Genomic DNA, 27,128 nt, shown 5'->3' with positions numbered 1-27,128 from the left:
CATCCACTTCCTCTAAAATTACTTGAACAGACTTCAGTCAACATTTTCAATTAATAACAGCAAACAGCAAAAACTCGTCTGCACATTCATTAAAATCTGGAACAAATGTCTGTCACAGAAACAAACAAAAGATGATCCACTTCTTAAATAACTTGAAGAGGCTTCAGTCCACATTTTGGGTTCGTAATAGAAAATGTGTTCTGGACATACTTGCTATTCAATAATTTTTAGGTGTAAAACATCATAAATGTACCACAACAAGACCACATTAGTTTCATTGTGTAACACACAATGAGCCTATCTCAAGTAGCTCACTTTGAGAAAAAAAAATCACAAAAAAACTTACCAAAAATCCTGCTGAGGCCTTACACTGGGATCCCCAGAAAGGATCCCAGTACAGCAGCAGACATCTGCTACCCTTATACGAATCAGGGCTGGCCACACCCTGACACAAAACACAAGAATTTCAAATCAATTGATCGTCATCTACAACTTTTACAAAGCATTAACACGCAGCTAAATTTTCAGAGTGATAGAATGCAGCCACAACTTAATAAGCCAAATACCCTACACCCAATAGTTTCATTTCTAGTTGCCCTTCAAGAATTTCAAAAGGCTCACTTCAAGAGAAAAGCACTATGTAATGTGAACTGTTAAATATTTCCTATGACAACAACAGAGTTTTAGAAATTGGTTACTATAGTGGGTGCAAACTGTTAATTATTAATAATAACAATAATAATAATAATGTAGTCTGGCTGTAAAGAGCAAGAGATAAGCCCTTTTTTTTGGTCAAGTGTCCCTGACTACACTGCTAAGTGACTCTTAGAAAACCCAGTTTGACGTTGTTGTTTTTTTTTAACAAGGACACAAAATACTGAGACAAGTCACCACAAGGAGTAGACCTGAAGGTAAATAAGAGAATGAGTAAAAAGGTTAATACCTCCAGTGCACAATGTTACCTAACAATGGGCTGCTGTAATTTGCTACACCCCAGAGCCAACTGAAAGTTTTCAGTCGTAAGTAAGAGTTAAATATTGGATACCTCTATTTTATTTCACATTACTGTTGCCTTTACTACTGTTAGTGAAATTTCAGTTGTTGCTCAAAAATTGTGTAAAATTTGATAAAAGATACAATTGTTGTGACAGCTATACAGTTATGTAATCCTGTGCAGTTTATTTTTGCAAAACAGAGACTGGGCTGTGGTTGCGTGGTAGCAAGTGTAGACAAACCAAACAAAAAAACCATGGCAACACAAGACACACACAAAAAAGAGCCCTGGTACAGAACAATTACTATACCCTACATAACCAACACTCAATATTTAATTTCATAGTGAATAATAAACTCAGATGGAAGTTAGCATTTTACACCATAGACAAGAAAGTGATTACTGATACAGTCAATAATATGTAATCCTGTTTTGAACGAAGGCCAACACAGGGCAGACAGGCATTGTTTGTGTAATTGTGTAATTATCATATAAGGTCCACCTATACACAGTCTCTTAAGTGACGAGCAAGCTTAACTAGATCTGTGGTGGTGGAGGTCAAGTAACACTGAAGTTGCAGTTGTGTACTAATCTGATGCTTACCACTGAGGCTCTCGACACAACGTTTACCTATGTTCTTCCACAGCTTGTCATCAAGAAGGTTCGGATTTGCAACACATGCAAACAAAACTTTCGTTGAGGACAGCTAACTGTACAGTTTTTACGTGCTTTTCAAAACAAATTACCTTGACCTCCTCCTGGGCTTCAAGCTTCTCACAGAAGTCCTTTCCCAGAACTGATACAAAGGGCAGCAATATCAGCACCTGTCAAAGCAACACAGAATCATATGAGAGAAAAGTCTATATTTAAATGGACCATTACCATAATAATGTACTCTCAGATGTGGTAAACCACCACTGAAAGAATGTCCCTTGAACAGAAAAAGTCACTTGTGAAACTGGTGGCTAGCAAATAGTGGTTGAAGCTGAAGTTATTATTGTTGTGATAATCTCCATTCAGCCAATAAACCTATGACATCATACAACAGCTTTACTATGTAGTACTATCACAAATAGGTTTTCTAAAGACAGTAAATGATGTCTTGAAGTCTGTTTCTCTACCAAAGCATTTTCACCAAAGTGCTCAGGCTCTGTTTGCGGTACAGTGCAAAACACTGTCTTTGACCAGGATCAATAAAAAGGCATCATGCAAGATTGCACATTGTTATTGAGATTTTTGTGTAATTGCTTCATTTTTATTCTCATTTTGTCTATTTTAAATTTTGGTTATGATCCTGCTCTATTTTGTTTTCTGTAATTTTGGTGTGTTTTGCACTGAATAACCACCATACAGAATCCAAACAGAGCCATAAGAACAGAGTATATAGTCAATATAACTACGGTTCCTTGTATATGTGACTGATCATGTCGGAAAATGACTTTTAGATCTTGTTGTACTACCTCCTGTAAAACGTCCTACTATTTGTGACTGTAAGGATAACCGAAGGGACAAGGAAATTTCCAGGCAGCGTTCATTTCTACAGAGAACCCTGAACGCAGCACACATAGCAATGAATTGAGGGGTTGAGAAGGACGGTGAAAACAAAAATGGACATCGATCGGAAATAGCCCAGTAAGACTGAAAATGCATTGTATCGTGTGAGAGCATTGGTGCAGCTGAAATGCAGTGACAATGTTACGACGAATAAACCGTCCGTTCGGTAAAAAGACTGTCGTTTCGTGCAACGACAGCTAGTTCGGTAGCTAAGTTAGCCTCAGTAGCTTAGAAAGGTATGCTAGCGTTATTAGCTGTGTGTAACATAAAGGTATGATGTTGACCACCAAGACTAGCATAGTAGTAAATATTAGCTAACACTTTCTAATCTAAACCGTGTTAATCGAGGGTATTTTGTTAACCGAGTGTAGAGCTTGCAACCCTTAGTTCACTCCCCCTTTCCTCTGTGCTGTATTTCTCGGTCAGCTGTTGTTGTTATTGCTCTGTTACTGAATCAAACAGCAGCCATTAATTTTATCCCTCAGGACAGAGGTGTAGACATGTTCTCGTAAACGATAAGCAGCCATTCACCAGTTTATCTGCGCTAGTGGCACTGTGAATACACGTATCTAGCGAACATTGGACTGCAAATGTAGACAAATTTTGCATTTAGTTTGACCATGGTTGTAGTTTCCTTGTCGGCCTCGGGTTGTCGCTGTTATGTGTTGACTTGAATCAAGTGGAACAAGTGGAAATTTTAATTTAATTTTTAAGAAATTAAACAAAAAAATCTAATTACATGGTGATTGTTTTGTCTTTTGCTTGCTGCCTCTATTTAAAAATATTTGCAGTTCAGTTTTGACTATCTGAAATGTGAATTCTAAATATCTGCGTTGTTATAATATCCATTATAAATAAATTTAATGTCCCCACTGGCATGAAGAAATGCCATAACTGGGGTCACTGCTGGCAGTAAGTGTATGTTTACAAGCACATCAGCTTGCTGAGAATTGTTTGAGTTGCAGCTCCAGGACCCCTGCTGAGAACTGAGAAATTTCATGCAGCCTAGAATATTGTAGCTCAGACTGCACTGTGCCATTGCAGTACAAGGTTGCACCATGTAAGACCAAGGGAGCTGTCTGGGTTTGTTATAGCCACATAGTCCTCTTGTTTCAGCTTATTTCTCTAGACAGAACACCAGAAGCATCCCTACACTTATTTTTTCTTCCTTTATATTTAGTTAGTGTGTGTTTTTGTTTTTCTGATTTCATAACAGGCTGTCTATGTCAGACCTCTGACCAGCACTTCACAAACAACCTGAGGGGAGAAAAGTGAAAGAGGCCAGAGTTCAGAACCATGGAGGCTCGCTTTGGTAATATTGTGTTCAGCTCCAAGTTTGACTCAGGGAACCTGGCACGTGTGGAGAAGGTGGAGAAGGGCAGTTCTAGCCCTTCCTCTGATACAGCTTCCAGTGGGAGTGCCCCCTCAGGGTCAACCCTCATCCCTGACTATGAGTTCAATGTGTGGACACAGCCAGACTGCGCTGGCACAGAACATGAGAATGGAAACAGGTAAGAAAACTTTTGCTTTTGTCACACGGATTTTGTTTATTACGTGAGAGGAAAGCAAAAGGCATGAACAGTGCTTCTTTGTAGATGAATACCTTGATTCGCTGCACACACAATCATGTGTTTGTGTTTTAGATCATGGTTTTACTTCAGTGTGCGTGGTGCAGCACCTGGAAAGATACTGAAGATCAATGTGATGAACATGAATAACCAGAGGAAGCTCTACAGCCAGGGCATGGCTCCTCTTGTACGCACTTTACCTGGCAAGAACCGATGGGAAAGGATCCGAGACAGACCCACATCTGAGGTATTATACACACACTCAGTCAGGCGGAGGATCTTGGCAGCAGGAGCCACTGAGGCAGAGTGCCGTCAGTCTGACTTCCTGACAGCTATAATTATCTCTCTAATAATATGTCTCTTCCTCCTTTGTATCTCTCCCTTTCCAGATTGTAGATAACCAGTTCATCCTCTCGTTCACTCACCGACTGTCAGAGGTGCGAGGGGCAACCACCTACTTCTCCTTCTGCTATCCATTCTCTTACACTGAGTGCCAGGAGATGCTACAGCAGTTGGATGGGAGCTACCCCAATACTTCTCAACTCAGTCCAAGCAGGTAGAACGCATGCAACACATATCATTTGACACTGCTTTGTACGGAAAGTGACCTGTGGCTTACTTGTTTATTGTGCCCCTCTCTTTTCTACCAACATCTGCTCCCTACAATCTCCATCCCCGTCTGCCAGTGCACCGAGCAGTGTGTATTATCATAGGGAGTTGCTGTGCCACTCTCTAGATGGCAATAGGGTGGACCTGCTCACTGTGACCAACTGCAGCGGGATGCAGGAGGAGAGAGAACCACGTCTGCCTAAACTGTTTCCCGACACCAACACTCCGAGGCCTCATCGCTTCTCCAGCAAAAGGGTATCACTCAGTCGTACATAAACACAATCCCTATTCTCTTTCTGTAATGTGGCACCTTTAATGGCTATTAACAGCAACGCCTAAGGCTCAGGCCGATGCGGAAAAACCTAATAATGTCAAAGTGGTGAAGCTGACCCCTGGCGTTTGTGTGTCTACACGTGTTTGCAGGTGTTTTTCCTCAGCAGTCGGGTGCACCCAGGGGAGACTCCCTCTTCCTTTGTGTTCAAAGGTTTCCTAAACTTTATCCTAAGAAGAGATGACCCACGCGCTCATGCGCTTCGCAACATGTTTGTGTTCAAGCTCATTCCCATGCTCAACCCAGACGGGGTTGTCCGCGGACACTACAGGTAAGAATTCTCATTCACATACTCTACATGTATGATTACAGCTTCACACAACAACGATGACTCGGTCAGATCAGCGTGGCTTCTGTTCTGAGATTACACTTTGTGTTTCTTGTGAACTTTTTGTGCTATTTATAACACGATGCCTCTTCTTCGATAATCAAAAATCTGGAATGACGTATGCCTAAAAATAACATCTGTACCAGCTGCTCTTTAAAGAATCACCAACATGTACCAGAATAGCCCTTCAAGTATACTAATTACTCCGCTATTACAGAAGAAGAATGTGTAGTAGGGCTTATGCTGTGTTTTGTCACCAATGTTAAAAGCCTGTTTTTTTAATAGCAATCTGTCTGTGTTTTTCAGGACTGATTCCAGGGGAGTGAACTTGAACAGACAATACCTGAACCCCAGCCCTGAGCTGCACCCATCCATCTATGCAGCCAAAACACTGCTGCTCTACCACCACACGCATAACCGCTTGCACAGTACACAGTCCAGCACTCATTTGAACAGCCCTACGCACACACAGAGCCCTCCCCTTCACGTCAAACCCGCCAATCAGCATCAAGCCCCTCCCCTCACTGCCCTTGAGGGCAGCTTGAACCAGCAAATTGCAGAAAAGGACGCAAATCCTGCGCAGCCCGAAGTTCCCATGGTGATGGAGGAAAACGTCTGGGTTACGACTGAGATGGGGAAAAGGGACCAGAACAGCTCATCGAGCTCCTCAGAGACTGTAGCCCCTGTTACTGTAGAGGTAACAGTCCCACAGGTGGAGGAACAGGAATCAATTCCACCCCAGGAGGGAGGTGTGGCCTATTATGTGGACTTACATGGCCACGCCTCCAAACGTGGATGTTTCATGTACGGAAATAGCCTTCCTGATGAGAGCCAGCAGGTTAAAGATTATTTATTTATTTATTCCATCCCTTCCCTTGGAATATTTCTGGACGAATATTAAATGATCTTCAAATAATCAAATACTGTCGTCAAACCTTTGTTACCAACATCTTAGCCTCACTACGCTCTCTTTGCTCTGTCTGCAGGTAGAGAACATGCTGTACCCAAGGCTGATCGCTGTGAACTCTGCCCACTTTGATTTCCTTGGCTGTAACTTCTCAGAGAAAAACATGTACGCTCGAGACAAGAGAGATGGGCAGTCTAAGGAAGGCAGCGGGCGGGTGGCCATTCACAAGGCCATAGGGCTGCTTCACAGGTCAGACCTCAATGAACACACACTTCCAACGGTTGATGTTCATTGTAGTCAGTACAGACTGCACATAGCAGCTTTTTTTATCTGTTGTGCAAAGCTGTGTATCTTAAATGTTTTTTTTTTAAGTCTGCATTAGTCAAGTATTAAATAAATGCAGAAAACAACAGCTGCTGCAACAGTTAGTCATGTTTCTGTTATCATCTCCCCAACAGTTATACTTTGGAGTGCAACTACAACACAGGAAAAACCATGAACACCATCCCACCTGCCTGCCACGACAACGGACGGGCAACCCCCCCTCCGCCGCCATCATTCCCTCCAAAGTATACTCCAGAAATATTTGAACAGGTAGGAAGACGAGTGGTTTGTTTTACAGGTATTTCATCCTATTCAGACGGAAATTTAATTCACTGTCAGGACTGAAGCTGTTTGCGTCCATGAATGAACAACTTTTCAGCACACTGCATTGCAAGCTATTGACTTTCTGTCAGCAGCATGTTTATTGCAATGTGGCTTTAATGCTTGTGTAATTTGATAACTGCAAAACCTATCTGCAGACAAAATTTAACTAACAAGATAAGGCAGCTCTTAAGTAAATTCAAGTGATGCTGTGCATCAGGTGGGGCGTGCCGTGGCTACCTCAGCCCTGGATATGGCAGAGTGTAACCCCTGGCCACGACTGGTTCTGTCGGAGCACAGCTGCCTGACCAATCTCCGAGCCTGGATCCTCAAGCATGTCCGCAACACCAAAGGCCTGAACACACACATCAATGCTCACCCTCCACCAAGAATACACCACAGTGGCAGCAAGGCTTCACCGCCAAAGAACTTCAACAAGTGAGTTCAAACAAAGAACACAAACAACCTACACACAAATGTGCACATCAGTGCTTCTTTCTCATGTTAAACTAAAAATGTTTGTTGTTTTTTTTTTTTGTAATTTCCCTGGCAGCTGTCTGTCTGGCTCAGCGTCGGAGAATACCCTCAGCCGTGTTCGCTGCAACAGCCACAGTAGCAGCAGCCAGACGCCCTCCCCAAAGATGCACAGCTCTCCGAGCTTTACTTTTGGCTGCCCCCCACCCCGAACTCACACGCAGCACACCAGCACACATACAAGTGGACGTGGAGGCAACAAGACACTCGGGCCAGTCAGGGGTAAGCTGACCTCTCAGCCATCTACCTGTCTTGCAGGTTGATACTTCCTATCGCCTGTCTTGTCTTTTTGTCTTTCAGCACCACATATTCTGTCGTTTAGTGTCTCTTTCTTGCTACCATCCTCTTTTTTTGTTATTATTATAATTTTTTTTTTACTATTGTTGATGTTAAGAACGGTTGATGGCTGGTAGTGTGGTTCTTTTAGGATGGCAGATTGATGTGTCAGTGTGTGTCAGTGGCAGTTAGCTTCAGGTTTACTGTGGCAGGGATGTAAAATCAGTCCCAGGTTTGGGAGAGCTTTGATTTTAGAGACATTAACAAATGTCCTGAATGTCTGTGGCGTATAGTATCAGCATGATCCCTGCATGACCCGAGCATGGCCCCAACTGCTGCTGCTGCTGTCTGTGCATGCAACCTCTAACGTAATTCCTGCCCACACTGAGGATGAAACTGCATGACTTTTATGTTTTAATGAGCCCTGTTTCTAGGCACCAAATTGATTGTTTGGGTGGTAAAATTCTTAGATGATAGTAATATTTTACATTAGTTTGATTCTAACTATATCCCATCAATTTTCTCACCTAGAACATTTTAACATCTGGTGTGCCTCAGGACATGGCTCTTGTGAAGGGCAGTTTCCACACGTAGCAACTTTATGTTTGTGTTGCACACAATCCCCCCTGCATGTGTCTGAGCTAGTGTGTGTATGTGTCTCCCTCTCTGTAGACCCTAAGCCTCAGGAAAAGAGACGTCCCCCCCACCACCGCTCCATCCTACGGTCTCCCAGCAACAGCCACACCCCCTCACGCCCCCCACTCTCACCCCCTTCCTCCTCCTCCTCCTCATCTTCCTCAGTGTGTGCAGCGGGCTCCTGTCCCCTCCCGGCCTCCGTCAGTATGACAGGTCTGTACTCCCTTCAGCCCCCCAGTCTCTCCACCTTGCTCCCCTCCCTGCAGGCTCTGCCCCGCCCCGGGCTGCTCTCCAAACTGAGCCCCCTGCTCCTTCAGAGCCTGCCGCCGGCTACCAACACTCCAGCTGGGCCTACCCAGGACTGAACCTATCCTGTGAGAGCCTGGGCCTGTGTGTGTGTGTGTCAGTGTGAATTGAGTGTGGGTGGGCCAAGTGAGTGTAAACTCTTCAGATTGCTTTGAGTATCAGACGAGAGGTGCGTTAAGTTATATCAAGAGAATGTCTTTACAGAAACCTGCACCTGCCTGGCACTCCCTGTAGGTTAAAACAAATGCAGATCACTGTTCGGTGTGTGTGTGCGGGTGTGTGCGGGTGAGTGTCTGTGTGTGAATAAAACATCACTGGTGCTAGCTCTTCTAACTTTTCCTCAAATATTATCGTATTTCCTCCTGCACATATCTGCATAATTACATGTGTCTCCAGTATTAGCACCTTAGGATAAATAATACACTTGAGAGTGCAAGTGTTCCTCAAATCTCAGCTATGACTGAAATATGTTGAGAAACCTTTTCCCCATTACCAACCTCAAATCAAACATTGCGTAACACACAACCCTCTAATGTGGTTCTTGCGGATACTCTTTACTAAACAAATCAGAGCAGTTAGTGTGTTAACATGTTTAGCAAAGAGAGGAAGTTGCTTGGCTACATAATCATTGTGTCCTAGCACTTGCAGAATATATAGCAGATAATAGCAGTATACATTGATATTATAAACAGTACACTAAAGGATTACATCGCATTTAGTAAGTTGCATTTTGAGTCTCTATACAACCGATAAGCTAAGAAGCTCACCTTTTTACTGTGCTGATATTTGGGAAATAGCCAGGGCTAACAATTTTTTAAATCTTCTGTTCACAGTTATTCTTTCCCATAATCAGCTACAATATTAATTATTTTTGCCTCGTTGCACTTTAATTTTTGAATTATTGTTCTATTTAACGCGGTTTGCAGAATTAGACTGAACATAGTGTGGCTTCTGTTTCAGTCAAATCTGATCTTTTGTTTAGTTTTTCAGTATATTAATATCTGTCACTCTGTAATGTTTATATGTAAAACAGTGCAAGTTGCAGGACGATCACACCGTCCCACTATGGTCATGTTTGAAATTAGTTCTGAGTAGCATTTAGCGTTCTGTAGTCTATGTTTAATTTCTTGTGACTGAAAATCTAAATTTAAAAGGTCTGTTGTTTAATTTTTGTATGTAAGCCGGTGACTCATTTCTGTGATATTTATGAAACCTGTATCATTCCAGTGTCAGTCCAGTCATGGTCCTGACATTATGATATTCACAGAGTAGCCTACTGCCAGAAACCTCATGTGGACCATCACTGGCTTAAATCCTTGTGGATGACAAAACTTTGGCGTTGTGTCATGGAGCTGTTTGCAAACAAGCAATATCATTTAAAACTATGTGTTTGTTCCAGCAGTGTGACTAAGTCAAAGTTGGCAAGTGTCCATAATTTTCTAATAAGATTCCAATATTGGTATTGGTGTAAATAAAGTGTAGAGTTTTTTAATTTTATTACGTTTCATCAAACCGGTGAAGAAAAAAAACTGATGATTATTTATTCAAGCACATTTGTGTGTTTCGTCGTGTACATTGAATTTGGCAGGTGTGTAGTAGGCTGTCGATGGTCAGAGTTAATATATTTTGTGGTTAGTAGAGGTGAGAATTTATCTTGTTGTCTTGGTCTACATGTAAGACTCATAGATCAACTGTGGAATTATAGTAATTTGTCTGTAATTCAGTTTTGTGTGCTGTCATCCAAGTACTTGATGATGGTCTGTGTTTTAAGACCAGCCATTTTAATTTTAGATGCACTGAAGACGCAGAGGTAGAATGTCTGATAGCAGATACATCCTGTAATAACAGACCATTGATTGATTTGATCAAAAGAGCTTTCAGAATATCTGGCCTTGCCTCGCTGTAGCTATCGTCAGTTCCAGTGCTGTGCGACATTGTAGTTATGGTGTGCCTTGCTCTGTTGTAAACAGTAGGTTTAGGAGGCTCTGCTCATCCTTTTTACCAGAAAACCTGGATTATATTGATATCTGATAGGTCATCCCTCTTGCCTCCACGTCTGCTTGATTTAGAGAAACCTACCCTTACAAGATGCAATGAAGAACGAAAATAAAAAGGAGAAATTTATATATATTTTAGTGGCTTTTTTGAGTATACAGGCCTAAAACACTGTATCGTTAAACAAAAGAATATATAACTACTGATGATGTTTGGACATTATCTTTAAGGGGCATATTTAGGACTTTTCACAAAAGGCTAGCTAATTAGATCAGATATCAAACAAAAGCCAGTGATTCTCTTGCAACACTGTCCTGTTCCTCTCTTACATACAGCAGACGTAAAGCCGTCAACCTTCTGAAAACCTGATTGTCATTTTGTGCTATGGAGACATAAAAGTCTTTTCAAATGCATCACTATGATGGTGACTTTCATGTAGCCTAGGCCCACTTCATTGAGCGCAGTGGGAGTAATGTACTATGAGCTTTCAATTTAGACCGGTGCCCTGAAACATGGGGGGAGAGAGAGTACTGTAGTTTTATTCTGCTTTCTCACTGTGAACTTCAGTGTCCTGTTTCACAGGTGTTTCGACTCTAAAGCTGAAATATCTTCAACCAGAATAACAAAAAAAACAGAAGCTTTAGGTGGAAACACACTGTATGCGTAGTCACATTCTCATTAGGTCTTTCTGCTTTATACTCCTCATGGGAATGTTTCCGTTTTCTTCAATGTGGTGCTAACCTTCTATACCAGACTACGGTTAAGTGTTTGTCTGTGTAACATCTAAAAATTATCACCTTCTTGAATGTGCTGCTGTCCTTTACCGCCTCTCTGTTTAACCTCTGGAATAAAAACTATCCTTTTGTGAATCAGATTCTGTGTGTGAGTCCTCTACTCTCTGTTCACTCTGTTGTTTGTGATCTTTATCAGCTTGGTGGCAAAAAGGTCAAAGGTGCTTGACAGTCAAACCATAGGACATTATATCATGTTACATTTGTAATTTTTTAAAAATTGTTAACTGTCCTGAAATAGATTTACATCTTTTAATGTTGTATTGCTTGTTGGTTATTTGCTACCTACTGTTTCTCCTTCCCTCTTTTTTTTTGTATTCATGTCCCTTCATCTGGTTAACAGGCCTCAGCTGTCCAGACTTTCAGGCTGGTGGACCCAGTTCAGAGGGTTGGTCCAGAACGCCTTTCCCCATGCGTCCTGGGCGCGTGGGGAGAGGGTGCCGCACTCTTACAACCAGTCATCACTCTACAGAGTCCCGTGCAGAGGTTAGCTGACATTGCTGGATCACTCACAGAGAGCAAACGCCCCTCGTTTCTCGGATCACCTGTTTTGTTATTTTTTTCTACATCCAATATATCTTACACACAACATACCTTTGGTGTACGAAGCCTTGCTGTAATGTCTCCGTCTGTCACAGACTGCCAAAGACTTGGGGCCTGAACACATCCTTTCCTCCATCAAATTTAGCAAGTGAGTCCAGTCTTGCCTAAATGAAAAAGAAAATTATGATAATGAGATTTCAAATCTGCATTGCCACAGAGGGACATTGTTTATTATGGACATTAGTCTTCCTCTCTGTTGACCTCTTCATTGCCTGCACAGGTGTGAGCTACAACCTCATGTGAGCCGCATCCCCATCCGGAGGATGGGATCAACTGACACCCCCTCCACACGTGACAGAAAAACAGCTTCTAATAGCAATAATCCATCCTCACCTGGAGAGAAAGAGTCGTCAGCCACCATGAAGGTCTGGAAGCTGCTCAGACCAGGCCTCCACCAACACCTGTCGCTGTCAGGCATGTACAGACAAACACACACACATTTTCAAAGTAGGAGTTGCTTTTTCCCATTTCCATACTTTTACCACTCAGTCTGGCTTCATTATTGATTCACATACAGGTGACTGTGCATTACAGAACATATTTCCTCTTAATCCGTAATTTTCACATGCAGCACGGCATTGCTACTTTGAGTTCTCTCTTAGTATGTAAGCTGTACATGTACTCAGTAAACATCACTGTTTTATTTCACTCTGCAGGTATACCGGGGAAAGATGGTGCCATACAGCTGGCTTCTAAAGCACTAATGAAGAACACAAACAGGAGTTTACACTGCAAAGGAAATGCCATCATAGAAACTTCACCAGAGATGGATGAGATACTGCAGCAGGTTAAAACAAATATGCACACTGTCAATGTCAAATCAAATTATCACAACATTACAGTGAGACAAATAAGTGACTTATACATGCTTGTCATGTCGCCGTCGAAGGTTGAGGAGACTCCAGCAATGCCGCTGCCTGAGCCTGTGAACCTGTGTGAGACAGTGACCCTGTGTGGAGAAGCCTAGGAATTACACAGAAGAGGAGGCGCCTGTGTAAATGTCTGTTTTCGCTTAATGTGAGGCTAAATTACAATGTGATCTTAATGTGCAATACAACATTTTAATCTTTATTTATTCAGTTTCCTGAACATGCATGGTGTCTTCCACCATGCATGTTCCACATACCAAGGAGCTGCACAGTACACTGAGCAGCTTTACTGGAGCAGCAGGGGGTTAAGTGCCTTTTCTCAATGACACCACAACAGTGGCTGAGGTAGAGGAAAGGAGCACTTTACCCGTCCCACTTTTCCAACTGATCCGGATCCAGTGACTTGAAATATCTTTTAACATTTCAGCTACCGTCACTGTACCTCACATTTGTGTTTTTTGTAATTTTAGTCACTTCCCTCTGCCAAAAAGACTCAAAGTAAATGCACTCTGACCAATACTGTTATGCACTGATAAATATTGTGTATGGTTTCACAGTCAGACACGTGTACTATTACAGAAAAGGATAACTTTTACTCAGACTGACAAGCACAACAGGACCTTTACAATGTCCTTTCCTTTGTGGGTTTAGAAACAAATGTTCAAGATAAGTGTGCATTTAATGTTATTATTCCAGAAGTTGTTTTTGCTTTGCATATAATGCCCATAAAATGTATTCACCTCCCATTGGACTTTTTCATACTTTGTTTTACCACACAGGCCAACAGAAAAGTAACTGGAATGTTAGATTAAATTAGAAAAATCATACCTACTTTGACCAAGGGTCAAATGCACGCAGCAACCTGTTTTTCCAAGTAAGACCTTATATGGGTGACTGAGAAACAAGTTAGAGCCCAAAGTTGAAACAGAGCTAAGAATGCAACTGTCTGTTAAAAATAACTATGATAACACTGAGTAGGAAGGGGATGGATACTCATCTAATCAAATATTTTATTTATAATTAACAGTGATAAACATTTAGAGGCCCTTTTGTTTGTTTTGAGTGTCAACAATTTACTTACCTCTGCTCTAATTCAGCTTAATAAACCATAAAAAAGTCCAAGGGTGAGTTGATACTATTATGAGCAATATATATTTGTATTGAATATACTTTTTCTGTGACATTCCTATAGAGCAGGGGTGTCCAAACTGTTTCACAAAGGGCCGTGTGGCTGCAGCTTTTTGCTCCAACCAATGAAGAGCACACAGTTTGACCAATCAGCTGTCTGAAGACTGAGATCAGTTGATTAAATGGGTCAAGTCTGGTGTGCTGCTGCTTGGTTGGAACAAAAACCTTGTGCAACAGTTTGGACACCCCTGCTATAGAGCGTTTTGTTCCACAGGACACCAGTGTGGGAACAAATCCTATATATTATCATAGTCATACTAAACTGAGATGAGACTATGTTGGAACCTGTAAGAAACTTGAAGTATCAATAAATTAACTTGGAATAAACTCCATGTACTTTAAATTTTGCGAAATAACTCAGTGGAAATAAGGGATAACTTAAGGAATTTACTGAAAAAGCAATATAAATGGACTTCACACATTTTTATTAGAAAAAAAACATTACTGTGCAATCATTACAACATAGAAATTCCAGGAAAGAAGGTGGGAAGACAGGGAATGTTGTTTCCAAGGTGGTGGCTTTGATCCCCATCTCATCTGTGGAGAGAAAAAGACATTAAACAGGATAATGTGATAAAACTTGGACAGAAAACTCATGATTGTAGTTAAATATGCCACAGCTAGCAAACAACACTACAAATGAACATTTAAGTTTGCTTCCTCCACATTTTTACTCATGAACATGAACTACTTTCCTATGAGTCATGATGACCAACAAAACACTACATTTACTGCTCTCTTATCATTAGTATACCATACTTTCAACCATAGAGGGAACTATTCAACACATTCAGTAATGTAGCATTGTGTTAAAACCTGGTTTGTTCGAGAGCACAGTGGAAAATGGCAAAAAAAAAAAAAAAAAACAAAGAACAAGGAAAAAAAAAACAAGAAAAAACAAGGTTTATATGTGGTGAAGCAGTGAATCGTTTTAGGCAAACACAGATTACACTCACCTCTTCGGCCATATTGTGGGACTCTACTCCTGCTTCTTAGGGTTATTGACAGCGACGTAGTGATATAACACAACCAGCAGGAACAATGACACGCCAAGCATGTTGGCAAATATGGCCAGCTGCACGTCTGTTACCATTCTGCCAAGGATGACACAATGGAGCAAGTGTAATGGAGTTGGAGATATAGATATTTTTGCAAGACAGTTTACTATAAAGCCATGCTTACTGTAGTTAGTGTCATCTCCGTTCATTCACTACAGTGTAGTGTGGCTTTTCAGATACCTGAATGCATTTTATGACCTTTCAATCACTAGTTCACATTAATTTCATTGTGGTGTGAAATCACCAACTTGCAGAGTTGTTTTTAAGCAGGAAACCAATCACAGTGAACATTATATATACACAGTTTTTCAATGTTATGACACACCTATGTTCACAATAATTGTGGGCATGATTTCGGTGATTAGCTAGCTACCCACCAACGTTTAAAATCTTGTGCAAGCATTTTTTTAATCTTTGAAAAAGCCAACGGTGACTTTCTGACCACACATCGCTAGTAACTGCATTTTGCATATGAATTTATAAACGTGGTTGTAAATCACGTCAGTTTTGCTAGTGGACGCTCAAGCTAGGTAACGTTTACCTAGCCAGCTAGTGGAACCGACACTTGTTAAACTAACAAATATGGGGGACGCTTAAATGAAGCTGCAACATAATTACAAAAACAAACACATTGCAGTGCAGAATAGCTACTGTTACTACTTACCTTATCCCTTAATTTGGGCTTTTACTCTTTGATATAGCGATTCGTCAGCAGCACAGCAGCACAACAGCACAACAGCAAACAAGCAAATCGGTCTTATTTCCGGCTGGAGAGGAAAGCCACGTCACGTTTATGAGCGCCATAGAAATAGCTTCAATAGAGCAGACCCCAGTGATTAATTAACGAAAATAAAACACCTCACCAACCATTTTGACAATTCATTTTCTCAATGTCGCCATATCTAATAAAAACGGTGTGATTTTGGGCCAGTCCACAAAATGTTACAATAGTTTTAGTAATTTTTTTATACCTGTCATCCAAGCCAGAGGTGGCGGTGGTGAGCTAAGGTTAGCTGAATGTTTGCACTCAGAAGGCGTGGCCCAAATGTGTCGACATCACCTCACCCGGCGTGAACGACAGCGGCTAAGCTAGATGGTACTTCGACTCGGCAGCTAACGTTGGGCATTTGGACTTCCAAAGGAAGAGATATTTATTTTTCTCATTGTTGAGTCAGACTGTACCACCATGGCTCTTTACGAATATGTCACTCAGGAGCAGCTCGCGGGCTTCGACAAATACAAGGTATGTTGTAATACTATGTTAGCAGCTAGCCATTGAGCCGACAGTGCATGTGTGTGTGCGTGCATGTGTGTTTCACAGCTAGCTGTCACGATCTGCAGGGTGCTTGCCTGGCAGAGTGTGTTAAGGTAGCCAGGCTTAGCTGAAATGATACCGGATGCTGAGAAAGTTTTTCCTCAAAATAAAAGCTCAAAATAAAAATAAAGCTTGTCTCGTTATTTATAACTACACTACGTTCTGTTCTGGTCCATTTTGATGGTATCTTCTATGGAGTTGTCTCCTATATATTTTTAATGGAGTTTTCCAGTAATCATTGATTGATTAGCGATCACGTTTGGGGTTAGTAATTAAAAGCACCTTTGGAGTCCGAAAATACTTATTCAGTGTCTTGCTCAAGGGTACTTCAGCAAAGGGGCAGTTTGATGATCAGATACTTGAACCCGAGCATATAAGCATTAGGCACACTATTTAAAGACTGGTGAATAAAGCTAAATAAACATTACCGTTGTGTAGGGTCCGTTTGAGAGGTTTGTGGGGCATAAATTTGATGAATGCTATTTATTTCGAAAGCGATTGCCGGAAGTGTCATTATTTACCATTGCGGCTTGACTTTGGCGCAGATGTGCTAATAGTTTGCTAACGGCTCTTTTTCGCTGCCAGTGTTTGGTTATGAAATAAGGATTTTACTAAGTGTTTTCACACATTTTAGCGATTAGATTCACCGACTGTCTCCTTTTTGTGTAGAAGCCCAGGTCTTGTTACGCTATGATTGCAATCACCGAAAAGAGAAACAAAAACCAAGTAGTTGCTGTAATGGAAAGATAGGGGGGAAACCACTCAACTTGAACCAGTAGACTGATGGGAAACTGACAAGGGGACTGACAAGTGAAATCACTTTTAGAAGCAGTCAAGTGCGCACAGAGTTGTGTCTCTAAAAGGTTTAGATTAGTACCACCTCCCTCTGTGTGTCACACAAACATTTTAGTGTTCACTTACCATAAAGATAGGCGTCAGTGTGGTCGTACGTGGAGGCTATGGGAGACTGAAAAAAAGGAGTGGCAGTTATTTCAAGCATCTCACAAGACGATTCAGCATTGATAAGGGGTCAGAATGTGACTTGGCCACAATACATGTATTGGTTTATTAGTATGACTTGTAGCCCTGGAGTTTAAGATGAGCAGCTCAGGTGATATGATGCAAGCTGCGTATTCCGATATAAGATGTGTTTTTTTGTTTTTGATGGGTGATATGTCATGTTGTCTGTCCTTAAAAGATCTCAGCAAAGGTCTCTGAGGCTATTTATCTTCTCCTTTGATTTCTGCGAGAAACTACTCCTTTGAGCTGTTTATCACGAGGGGCCTTTTTCCAATAATTGCTTTTTAAGTGGCTCACCCCACGCACTGACTACTGTGCCCCGGGCATTAGTAGCTTGAGGAGATCGGAGGATGACAAATGACAGTGAATGAAAGGATTGTGGTTCTGTTTGACATGGAGCTTGTTTTCTCACAAGGTGTGCAAATGTGCCCAGACACAAGTGTTGAAGTGGAGAGCAAAAGAATGTGCTACTGATAATTTCACTCTGTATTTCATGCTGTCACCCATCGTTCTGCTTCTCACATCCTTTCATTTGTGTAACCATGTTTGTACAAGATGAGGGTATGAGTTATGGCCACACTGTCTGTCCTTGCATATGGGGTGATGATTAATCACATTGGTTATTTTTGTTGATTTGAGGAACACACTTGTTTGGTATTACATAACACCATGACTGTATTAGTCCACAGTGGACAGTCTAAACGAAGTGTTTCAGTAATCTGTCATTATTAAATGTGAAAATTGAAACCTTCATAATGGATTTGATCATTAATTGTGCAGGTCCACCACAAGCCTGTGTATGAGAAAGAAAAAAAAAAGCTGTTGTAAGCATTAATCTGTGCCCTTGGTTGGCTTTTAGTATTAACTGCTGTAGTATGTCTATAGTAAACACATTTGTAGTGATTAATTTAAACTCCAGGGAGTTTACTGCTCTTGTGAGAAGAGTTCAGTTAAAAATCAATAATTAACCCTTTTGTAATCCAATACGCAGATTTCAATCCTCTTCCAAGTGAACCAGGAGAGAGAAAGAGCTCTAAGTTTAAAAATCAAAATCAATCCCAGAAAACAGCCCTCCAAGAAGACTGACACCAGAGAGTTAGCGTTTACTCTTAAGTGGATGGCCTCACGTCACAAAACACACCAAAAAAAACATACACATTTCTTAAACTGTATAAACTCCACTGAAGGTACATTACACTGCAGCTCTCACACTTGTTCACCATGCACGGATAAAGTTACAAAGACTGGAATCAGGTTTGTTTTGAGCTGCATGATGATGACAGGCTACCAGAATTATCCAGTAAACAAGTTACATGTGAGGCCATATGGCCTGTGTTTATGAGCCCGGGTTTACGAGCCCGGGTTTACTTGCAATGGTGAGAATCAAATATTAAAAATGCATTCACAGTAGATTAACCCTTGGTATGTGATACATCCTGACTGATTACATTATGTGTCTCTTTGCAGTACAGCGCAGTGGACTCAAATCCCCTGTCTATCTACGTCATGCACCCTTTCTGGAACTTTGTAGTGAAGGTGAGGAAGACCTGTTCAACTCGATCTGTGTGTGTGTGCACTTGCTACATCATTAATGAGGTTTCCAGCCGTCTGCTGTGATACAGTAACAACACCGCCGCACACATTTCCATCTTCTCCTTTGTCTCTGTGTCAGAACACATCAGTCTGTAATTGTAAAAGCCTGTTTTGGTCTTTGGAGATAGTGTGGTGCTTTGAATGCACTCATGTACCTGATAACATGAACAAACTGTTCTTCCTTTAGATAAACACGTCCATTTCCCTTGTAAACAGCTTATTTGACCAATGACACATTTGTTTACTTTTCTGTATCAAGCCTTTATTTTCACATTAATCTCTGCATGACTGAAATCTGACGTTAATTTTAAGAAATTCATGTTCCTTCCTCTAAAATCGTCACTGCCAGCAGATACATAACTGTCCAGGATGTGTGACAGAATTAAGTACTGTCTCATTATGTAGTCAGTGTTGTTATTACGACTATTACATCTAAATGACATGTTAATTAACTCTTTTTCACTATCTATTTGTCCTTGTCAACTTCCTTCTCAACAGTTTCTACCAAGATGGTTGGCTCCAAACCTTATTACATTCACAGGCTTTATGTTTCTTGTGTTGAACTTCCTCATGTTGGCCTTCTACGACTTTGACTTCACTGCCTCTGGTAGGTCCTCTGCACTACTTATCTTCCCCCTGGGTTTGCATGAGGGAGTGTTGTTCGGTTTTTTTCCCTCCTAAAACCTTCAATGAGCTGATTGAATCCACCATATCTAGTCTAAAAGATGGTGACAGAATGAGAGGCGTGTAACATTTATGAAAGGCAAAGTCCACCACTTACTGAAACACGACGGCCTATTACAGATCAGTGATCACTAACCCATGACATCATACAAACACACACACACACACACCCCAAACTACAACTGTTAACATGTACAATAAAATCTCTATAACATAAACAAAGACTGACGTAAAACACTGACGAGACACCGTACTGTATCATGTCTTTGTCTCATATAATTACATACTTTTTGCACACATAAATAAACACACAAAGACACATGACTGTTACTCTGACCTTTACAATCAATATGAATGTTGGTCAAAATGACCTCACTACAGTATTTGCTGTGAGGAGTCAGCTCTTACAGGAATAGCTAAACCAGATTATACACACGTTAATGGTTCATCTGAAATATGCTCTGTGGCAGTTTTTATTCCACTTTGAGTTTTCTCTTTGGTTTTAGATTAGAGGAGTTTAATGTAGGTAAAGGCAGAATAGTGAAATTCAGTGGCTTAATTTACAGTGTACTGAACAACAAAGCTGAGTACAACTGTGCAATATCACTAAAATGTTACATCGGTGTTTTAAAGTCTGATCAGACAATGTGAAGGACACTGCATGAAGAGGACGGGGACGAAAAAAAAAACACTGCTCTGAAAAGGCCACAGAACTGCAAGATTAAACTTTACCAAAGAACATGATGAATGTTGGCAGTCAGATGAAACCAAAATAAGTGTTTGGTCACATGAGGTCCAGATGTTTGGTGTGGGCTTCCACAGTAGTTGCCTGGTTCTGACTGTAAAATATGGAGGTGGGAGTGTGTTGACATGTGGCTGCATGAGTGCAAAAGGTGCAGGGGAGGTGACATTTATTCACAACACTGTGAATGTACGTTTGCTTACACAAATACTGACTCAAAAGAAGACTCCCAGTCTCAAGAAGCTCAGCAGGAGAGGAATTTTCCAACATGACAATGACCCAAAACACACTGCAGCAATCACACAAGAGTTTGTAAATAGGAAAAGGGGACAACTCTCACCTGGCCAAGTGTGTCCCCGACTTGAATCCACTAGAAAACCTTTGGAGTATTTCAGAGCAGAAGGCAGAATAACAAACCCCCTCCAGCAAAGAGCAGCTGAGAAGAATCATCTGTGAAGAGCAGCAGAACATCTCTGCACAGATTTGTGCAAGACTGGTATCATCCATGGTCCAGGAGGATCAAATCTGTCATCAAAAGTAAAGAAGGACAAACAAAATATTAAAAGATAAAGAATGGAATCTCACTAATGCAGCGTGTACTGACTTTTGTTGTCTTTTATTCTTAAATATGGACATTTTCATTACAGTTTAATTAGTCAAACATTCCTGATTTTCAAATTAACCTGATTGTTTTGGGGGCTTTGGCTAAAAAGAAATAAAATAGTCGTAAAGGGACAGGATCTGTAAATACTTAGCATTTTAGTGATGACCAAGGGTTCACTCAGTTTAGTTGTATACACTTTGCCTTTCAGTTTTTTATACTGTGTCTCTGTGTGGTGTGATGTATATTTAGATTATTTGTGTCTCAGCTGCAGGTCATGAACACGTGCCTAGTTGGGTCTGGGTTGCTGCAGGGATCTTCAACTTCTTGGCCTATACACTTGGTGAGTCCTGACCCCTGTAACAACCCCCCAGTGTTATTTCATCTCTCTGTGACTTTTTGAGAGGCTCAAGGGGAATTCTTCTTGCACAATATAGATATGTATATAGGCTGCACACACACTGGTCATGCCAAATTCACTTTGTCTGTTGTTGAATGCAGTAGATGCCCTCAAATATCGAAAATATAAGTATTCTGTAGGCTGTTAGTCAGTGAATCTAACTACAGTCAGATACATACAGATTTATTTTACTGTCAGATTCCTTCTTTGTAGACATACAAGTTTAAAATCCTGCTGACATTTTGTGATGCAGTAAAATAAAACAATGTCCTCATATGAAACTCCCACATGGAGTTTCATATGAGGGCGTGTTTGCAGAAAACTTCCATATGTGGATGAAATGAGTGCAGTCCAGACCAGAGGCTGTGACAGTGAATTTCAGTGGTGGGAAGTGGGAATGTGGCTGTTTTCAGAGACTTTGTGTAGTTATGTGAATGTGGGCAGCAGCTTTGCTTGAAATGTAAGATGTAAAAAAAGAAAAAAAAAATAAACAAAGAAAATCTTTAGCATTTTTATGTGTTTCTAAATAAGTACTCACATAAACATACAGTGTATGGAATGATCCATGCATCTTTGTTGTGTATAGACGGCGTCGATGGTAAGCAGGCGCGTCGCACCAACTCCTCCACACCACTAGGGGAGCTGTTTGACCACGGCCTGGACAGCTGGGCCTGCATCTTCTTTGTGGCCACCGTATACTCCATATTTGGGCGTGGCGACAGCGGCGTGAGTGTGGCCACACTGTATTACATCCTGTGGGTGGTGCTGTTCTCCTTCATCCTGTCTCACTGGGAGAAATATAACACTGGCATCTTGTTCCTGCCCTGGGGATACGACATCAGCCAAGTGGTAAAGACACAGACAAACATTAGCGTCCATTCACATTAACATTCCGGCTTTCTATTGACTTGATGTCTGGTGGCTCGTCTCCTTCCAGACCATCTCCCTCGTTTACTTGGTCACTGCTGTGGTCGGCGTGGAAACGTGGTACCAGCCAGTCCTGTTTCGCTTCCTCTACAGAGACCTTTTCACCTTTATGATCATCGGTAAGCTGTGATTGATCACTCTAAATACAGTCATCCCCTTTGCCGAAGCAGCTGCAATAATTAATGTTTGTTGATTTTCAGCTTGTTCCTTCACTGTGACATTACCCATGAGCCTCTATAATGTCCTGAAGTAAGTTAAGTTTTCATCCAGTGTTTTATTATGTTGTTGTAGTATTATTTTCACCCAGTGCTCTAAACTTTTCACGTGGTGTTGCAGGGCTTACCGCAGTAACACTCTGAAGCACAGCAGCCTGTATGAGGCCTTCCTGCCCTTCCTTTCTCCCGTCCTCCTCTTCATCTTGTCCACCAGTTGGGTGGTGTACTCTCCATCCAACATCCTCGAGCAGCAGCCCAGGATCTTCTACCTCATGGTGGGAACAGCATTCGCTAATGTCACGGTGAGAGTCTGCACACACACATACATCCATAACCATGATTACCATAACACAAGTTCCTGTCTTCACGTGTACACGTTTGTATTTACCTTGCAGTGTAAGCTGATTGTGTGTCAGATGAGTAACACGCGTTGCCAGGCGCTGAGCTGGCTGTTGGTGCCCATGTTGGTGGTGGTGCTGTTAGCGGTCACAGGGGTGGTCGCCAACGAGATGCTACTGCTGCATCTGTGGACAGCCGCTGTCATACTAGCACACATACACTACGGTGTATCAGTGGTAAGAGCACACATATGGATAATTAACTTTTGGATTTCCCTTTAATACATGAAGGTCTTTTCTTCTATGTACTTATAGTGAGTTCAGAAATAAGTTATTCTAGTTTAACAGAAACCCTTGTTTCAGTCTTGTCCTTATAGATGTTTGGAAATTACACCTGCGGAGTAGAATGCTATACAAAAATAATGATGATGTTGTTTTTATTTCCATTGTCAGGTCCAACAGCTCAGCAGCCACTTCAACATCTTTGCCTTCTCCCTGAAGAAGCCCAACAGTGACTGACAGGAGGAGGAACGAATCGGCTTGAAAGGAGCGGAGGTTTAAGCTCCTCCCCTCCTCTACGCTACCGACACTTCACCCTTATCACCACGGAAAACGCATCCCCTCCCCTCCATCCATGAGGACGCCGCAAGTGGAATGGACCAATGGCCCTCTTTTCTACGGTCACCAAACACACATAAAGATACAACGCGCGCACACAGTCCTGACCAACCAACCAAACTCCGGTCTCGGCGATGGGGGCGGGCCCAGGGGCTCTGGCTTCCGTCATTGGTGATTGGCTAACTTGGTTGAGCCAATGAGGTGCAATTGTTTCCTACGGAAATGTGCTTCAGTCGTGAGGACAGGAGCCCTGACGAGCCATGCAAACACACACACTCATACATGAACACATGTTATTCTGCTTTCATGCAGATAATTTATATCTCGTGGCAGGTATTTCAAGACAAACACAGCCACACACACACACACACACACACACCAACAGTTGCACTCACATAGTATTATGAATGTATAGTATGCCTTGGGGAAACGCCATTTCAGTTTACTGCATCAACAGGAATGCCTAAAGTAGTGCTGTTTCAAACCTGACCAAGCCTCTGAACTCTGGCTACATGTGGCTCACACATCCACAGCTGTGTCCAGAGTTTAAAGGTTCAGTCACCTGTTGATTATCCGATGATTTTCATTTGGAAATCTCGGTGATATATGTTAATAATTATATATACTGTATGTGTTAATGGGGTTTGGGGGCATTTTATTTTAAACGAAATGAAACTTTAAAAAAAGGATTGGTCCTGTTAAACATTGTATAAACTTCCCTCTAATAATTCCACATTCAGCTCTGTAATGACGGCTACCACGAGCAGGCTGAGTTGAATAATGACCAACCGATCAACCGTGGCAAGAACTGACTAGGGTAACTTCTGACCTTTTGAACTTTACTAACCTTTGACCTCTGTCTGAGCACTGGCCTCCCAGCTCTCCCTATCCTCTGAGGTGTCGTGTCTTCATGCTGATTCGTTCTGTTTTATTATTTTTTTTTTTTTTTCATTTTTATATATACAATTTTGCTACTATTTGTTGGTCTGTTGCCATGGCAACGGTGTGTGGTTTAGTTGCACAGCGCTTGAATGAAGAGTGTGTCCAAAAACCATGAACGGAGCGGACTCACTCTGAGGGAACAAGCCGCTGCAAAAGACACCGCAGACACCACAACACCGCCTGGCGTCGCACTCTCCTGCTCACATATAGATACGGTTATCACACCTTTTATACTGTTTGTCAGATAATGTGTGTATTTTTTTTTTCAGTCTGTTAAACACTGTTCTTCTGTGTGATTCAAGGAATGTTTCCGTTGTGAAGATGGGTCTTCAGTAGTAGCTGCAGACTGGACTTGGCTTCTCATCAAGTTGTTGTTTTTTTACAGCAAGGCCAAATAAGAATCAAAAATCTGTCATTTTATTTCAAATTACAACATAAAGAGTTTGTCAGTGGGATTATAGTTTGGAGGAAATAAGTTCTTTTGTGTGTAGCCTGACCTTTTTGAATCCTCTTTGGCCTTGTTGTTGAAAAGTCAACAGTCATGTCTGTCTGTGAGGACATTTACCTCGAGTCAAGTCCCAGCTACACTCAAAGAGTCTAAAGGTTCAAGTTTGGCCTGATTGAAATTTAAACGATCAACGTGGAACCAAGACTAAGAGATTCCATGAGTCTTCACTAACATTTTCAAACCCTGGCTGGGGCTCTGGTTTACATGTCACACCTCACTTTCACCTGACAGAAAAACAGTTAGATCAGATATATACTGTGGTTTTAGAGCTGTTAAAATAAACCAGTTGGGAAAACCTAGTACTTGCCTTGTGGCAAGTTCATTTGGGAGCTATGTGTCAGTGTCAAAGCTATGTGAACACAAAGTCTGAATGTGAATGTCGAGTCACAGTAATAATCAGCATACTCAGTGACTGAAAGGTGCATAGGAAACATCAGATACACTGGGGCAAAATGTACTTCAGATTTGCATATGTGTTTTTAATCACTTGCCCAGAAGTTTTGTATACAAACTGCTTTTGAGCAACTGTGACCATTTAGGCACAACCTTGTAGTGTCTCTGCAGTACTGTCTTGTCTGGGAGGAACAAAAAGATCCAACTCTACTGCCATAATACCCAGCCAAGTAGCCCATGCTGGTTTCCAATATCTCTGCACTGCAACTGGATAACGCTTGTATGCAGTCATAAGCACATTATAATAGCTGAAACTTGATTTGTTGAGTCCGTTTAAATGAAGCCCCACATTTGTGACTGTGGAGACTGTAGATTGTAGAGACATGAGAACAACTGACTGTGAGCTTTCACCACCAAAACGGTTTCTCTGGTGGGCAAATGCACTGTCTGGGTATGTGAAGATCCATGTGTACTGTTAATGTATGCGTGTATACTCTGTATGTGTGGATATCTGTGTAAATACCTACATTATTTCTTTGTTTTTATTTTATTTTATTTTATTTTATTTTATTTTTACAAAACGGGATTGTTCGGTAGGCCGATTTCTCCAAACACAGACCAGGAGACGATGCCAATCAGCAGTGTTCTTACTGTCAACTCCAAACCCTGCAAAGCTACAAAGCTCTCTAGGTAGCAGTTCCTACATCTGACAACAGTCTTTAATCTCTGCTGTTCCACTTGCTGATTGGATCGTCCTTCAGGTCTTTTCTCTGGGATAGTTTGGAGGCTGCAAACACTACAAACAATGCTAAATGCAACAAGGCATTTCACTTTAGGAAATAAAAAATATGTCAGCAGGATGAGAAAAATTGTGCCATTTCAAGAAACAAAAAAATGAGGCAAAATAATAAGAACAAACATTAAAACAAACAAGCCTCTCATCCTGCTGGCAGATAAATCCCTTAGTTTCTTTAGAATCAAACGTTCATTTTCACAGCTACTTTTCTGGGCATTTTTTTGTAGTGTGCTCCTCAGCTTTACTCACCACTTTCTAGGGCAAACTTTCTTAATCCCCCTCCTCCCCTTCCCCTCCCCTCCCCTCCCCTCCCCTCCCCTCCCCTCCCCTCCCCTTCCCTCGGATCAATGAACCAAGCTGTTCAAATTGTGACTAAGTTGTTGTAAAATGCTGCTCTGGCAAACACTCCAGGGCTTCGGTGTGGCTACTTGTGATGTTGTATTTAACCAGTGAAAGAAAGGACTGTCCAGAAACAAATAAAAGCGAATTTTTCTTTAACCACGTTATTGTGTTGGAGGCACAAACTTTTATGATTGTTCCTTTAATATCCACCAGGGACCAGCACAGAGCAACTGTGAGCCTAATGTACTCAGCACCTTGTCCACTCAAGTCATTTCATGTCTTCACTGTAAATATCGCCTGCGCCACAATTAAATACAGATAACAGGTTACTGTCCACAGTGTCCTCCTAATTAGGTACCATCAGGTTTCACCATATCTGGTTCTTCTTCATTACTTATACACATTTCTTACAAAAGGCCTCAAGTTTGCAGCTGCATTAACATGTTCACCCCAACAACAAAGCAGAACCTCACACTTTCCCTCCAAGATGAAGCGCTGGTAT

General features: G+C 41.5%; 3 protein-coding genes across 7 annotated transcripts; 2 read left to right on the top strand and 1 right to left on the bottom strand.

Moving 5' to 3' along the window:
* Positions 1-2,549: 2,549 nt before the first annotated feature.
* Positions 2,550-17,878, top strand: agbl5 (AGBL carboxypeptidase 5). 4 transcript variants are annotated; one of them, XR_005896434.1, is made up of 18 exons: positions 2,550-2,626; positions 3,765-4,059; positions 4,192-4,363; positions 4,506-4,672; positions 4,803-4,980; positions 5,149-5,327; positions 5,691-6,222; positions 6,371-6,540; positions 6,750-6,885; positions 7,157-7,374; positions 7,490-7,692; positions 8,419-8,595; positions 11,818-11,960; positions 12,113-12,165; positions 12,298-12,491; positions 12,734-12,864; positions 12,967-13,123; positions 17,867-17,878. XR_005896434.1 is itself a non-coding variant. In XM_041063826.1 (17 exons), the coding sequence occupies exons 2-17, from the start codon at positions 3,845-3,847 to the stop codon at positions 13,042-13,044; spliced, it is 2,946 nt and encodes a 981-aa protein (XP_040919760.1). In that variant the 5' UTR covers positions 2,550-2,626; positions 3,765-3,844; the 3' UTR covers positions 13,045-14,556. The 4 variants fall into 4 exon arrangements, 3 of the variants coding, with proteins under 3 accessions (XP_040919760.1, XP_040919761.1, XP_040919763.1); XM_041063826.1 differs by lacking the exon at positions 17,867-17,878 and having other exon boundaries at positions 12,967-14,556; XM_041063827.1 differs by lacking the exons at positions 8,419-8,595; positions 17,867-17,878 and having other exon boundaries at positions 12,967-14,556.
* ost4 (oligosaccharyltransferase complex subunit 4 (non-catalytic)) lies at positions 14,543-15,228 on the bottom strand. The gene is made up of 2 exons (XM_041063832.1): positions 15,091-15,228; positions 14,543-14,671 (listed from the first exon to the last, which is right to left on the bottom strand). The coding sequence occupies exon 1, from the start codon at positions 15,225-15,227 to the stop codon at positions 15,114-15,116; it is 114 nt and encodes a 37-aa protein (XP_040919766.1). The 5' UTR covers position 15,228; the 3' UTR covers positions 14,543-14,671; positions 15,091-15,113.
* On the top strand, positions 16,259-26,913 carry selenoi (selenoprotein I). Of its 2 annotated transcripts, none has more exons than XM_041063830.1 (10): positions 16,259-16,435; positions 18,995-19,063; positions 19,619-19,727; positions 21,416-21,490; positions 22,134-22,396; positions 22,485-22,593; positions 22,675-22,723; positions 22,811-22,991; positions 23,085-23,264; positions 23,481-26,913. In XM_041063830.1, exons 1-10 carry the CDS (start codon positions 16,379-16,381, stop codon positions 23,586-23,588), a joined length of 1,200 nt encoding a protein of 399 aa, XP_040919764.1. In that variant the 5' UTR covers positions 16,259-16,378; the 3' UTR covers positions 23,589-26,913. The 2 variants fall into 2 exon arrangements, with proteins under 2 accessions (XP_040919764.1, XP_040919765.1); XM_041063831.1 differs by having other exon boundaries at positions 23,481-23,546.
* The last annotated feature ends 215 nt before the right edge of the window (positions 26,914-27,128 follow it).

The sequence above is a fragment of the Toxotes jaculatrix genome, chromosome 19 (genome assembly GCF_017976425.1).
Source record: "Toxotes jaculatrix isolate fToxJac2 chromosome 19, fToxJac2.pri, whole genome shotgun sequence".
In the NCBI taxonomy this organism is placed as follows: Eukaryota; Metazoa; Chordata; class Actinopteri; family Toxotidae; genus Toxotes; species Toxotes jaculatrix.
Note: the sequence above shows the minus strand (reverse complement) of the source record. Positions and strands in the feature narration are given on the sequence as shown.

What these genes read in the sequence shown, in the direction of transcription:
- agbl5 (XM_041063826.1), top strand. Translation starts at nt 3,845, where the DNA reads ATGGAGGCTCGCTTTGGTAATATTGTGTTCAGCTCCAAGTTTGACTCA. An exon ending in TTCCTGATGAGAGCCAGCAG is followed by an intron (nt 6,223 to 6,370) that starts GTTAAAGATTAT and finishes CTCTGTCTGCAG; the next exon opens with GTAGAGAACATGCTGTACCC. An exon ending in CCGCCAAAGAACTTCAACAA is followed by an intron (nt 7,375 to 7,489) that starts GTGAGTTCAAAC and finishes TTTCCCTGGCAG; the next exon opens with CTGTCTGTCTGGCTCAGCGT.
- ost4 (XM_041063832.1), bottom strand. Translation starts at nt 15,227, where the DNA reads ATGGTAACAGACGTGCAGCTGGCCATATTTGCCAACATGCTTGGCGTG.
- selenoi (XM_041063831.1), top strand. Translation starts at nt 16,379, where the DNA reads ATGGCTCTTTACGAATATGTCACTCAGGAGCAGCTCGCGGGCTTCGAC. An exon ending in CAGCATTCGCTAATGTCACG is followed by an intron (nt 22,992 to 23,084) that starts GTGAGAGTCTGC and finishes TTTACCTTGCAG; the next exon opens with TGTAAGCTGATTGTGTGTCA. An exon ending in TACACTACGGTGTATCAGTG is followed by an intron (nt 23,265 to 23,480) that starts GTAAGAGCACAC and finishes TTCCATTGTCAG; the next exon opens with GTCCAACAGCTCAGCAGCCA.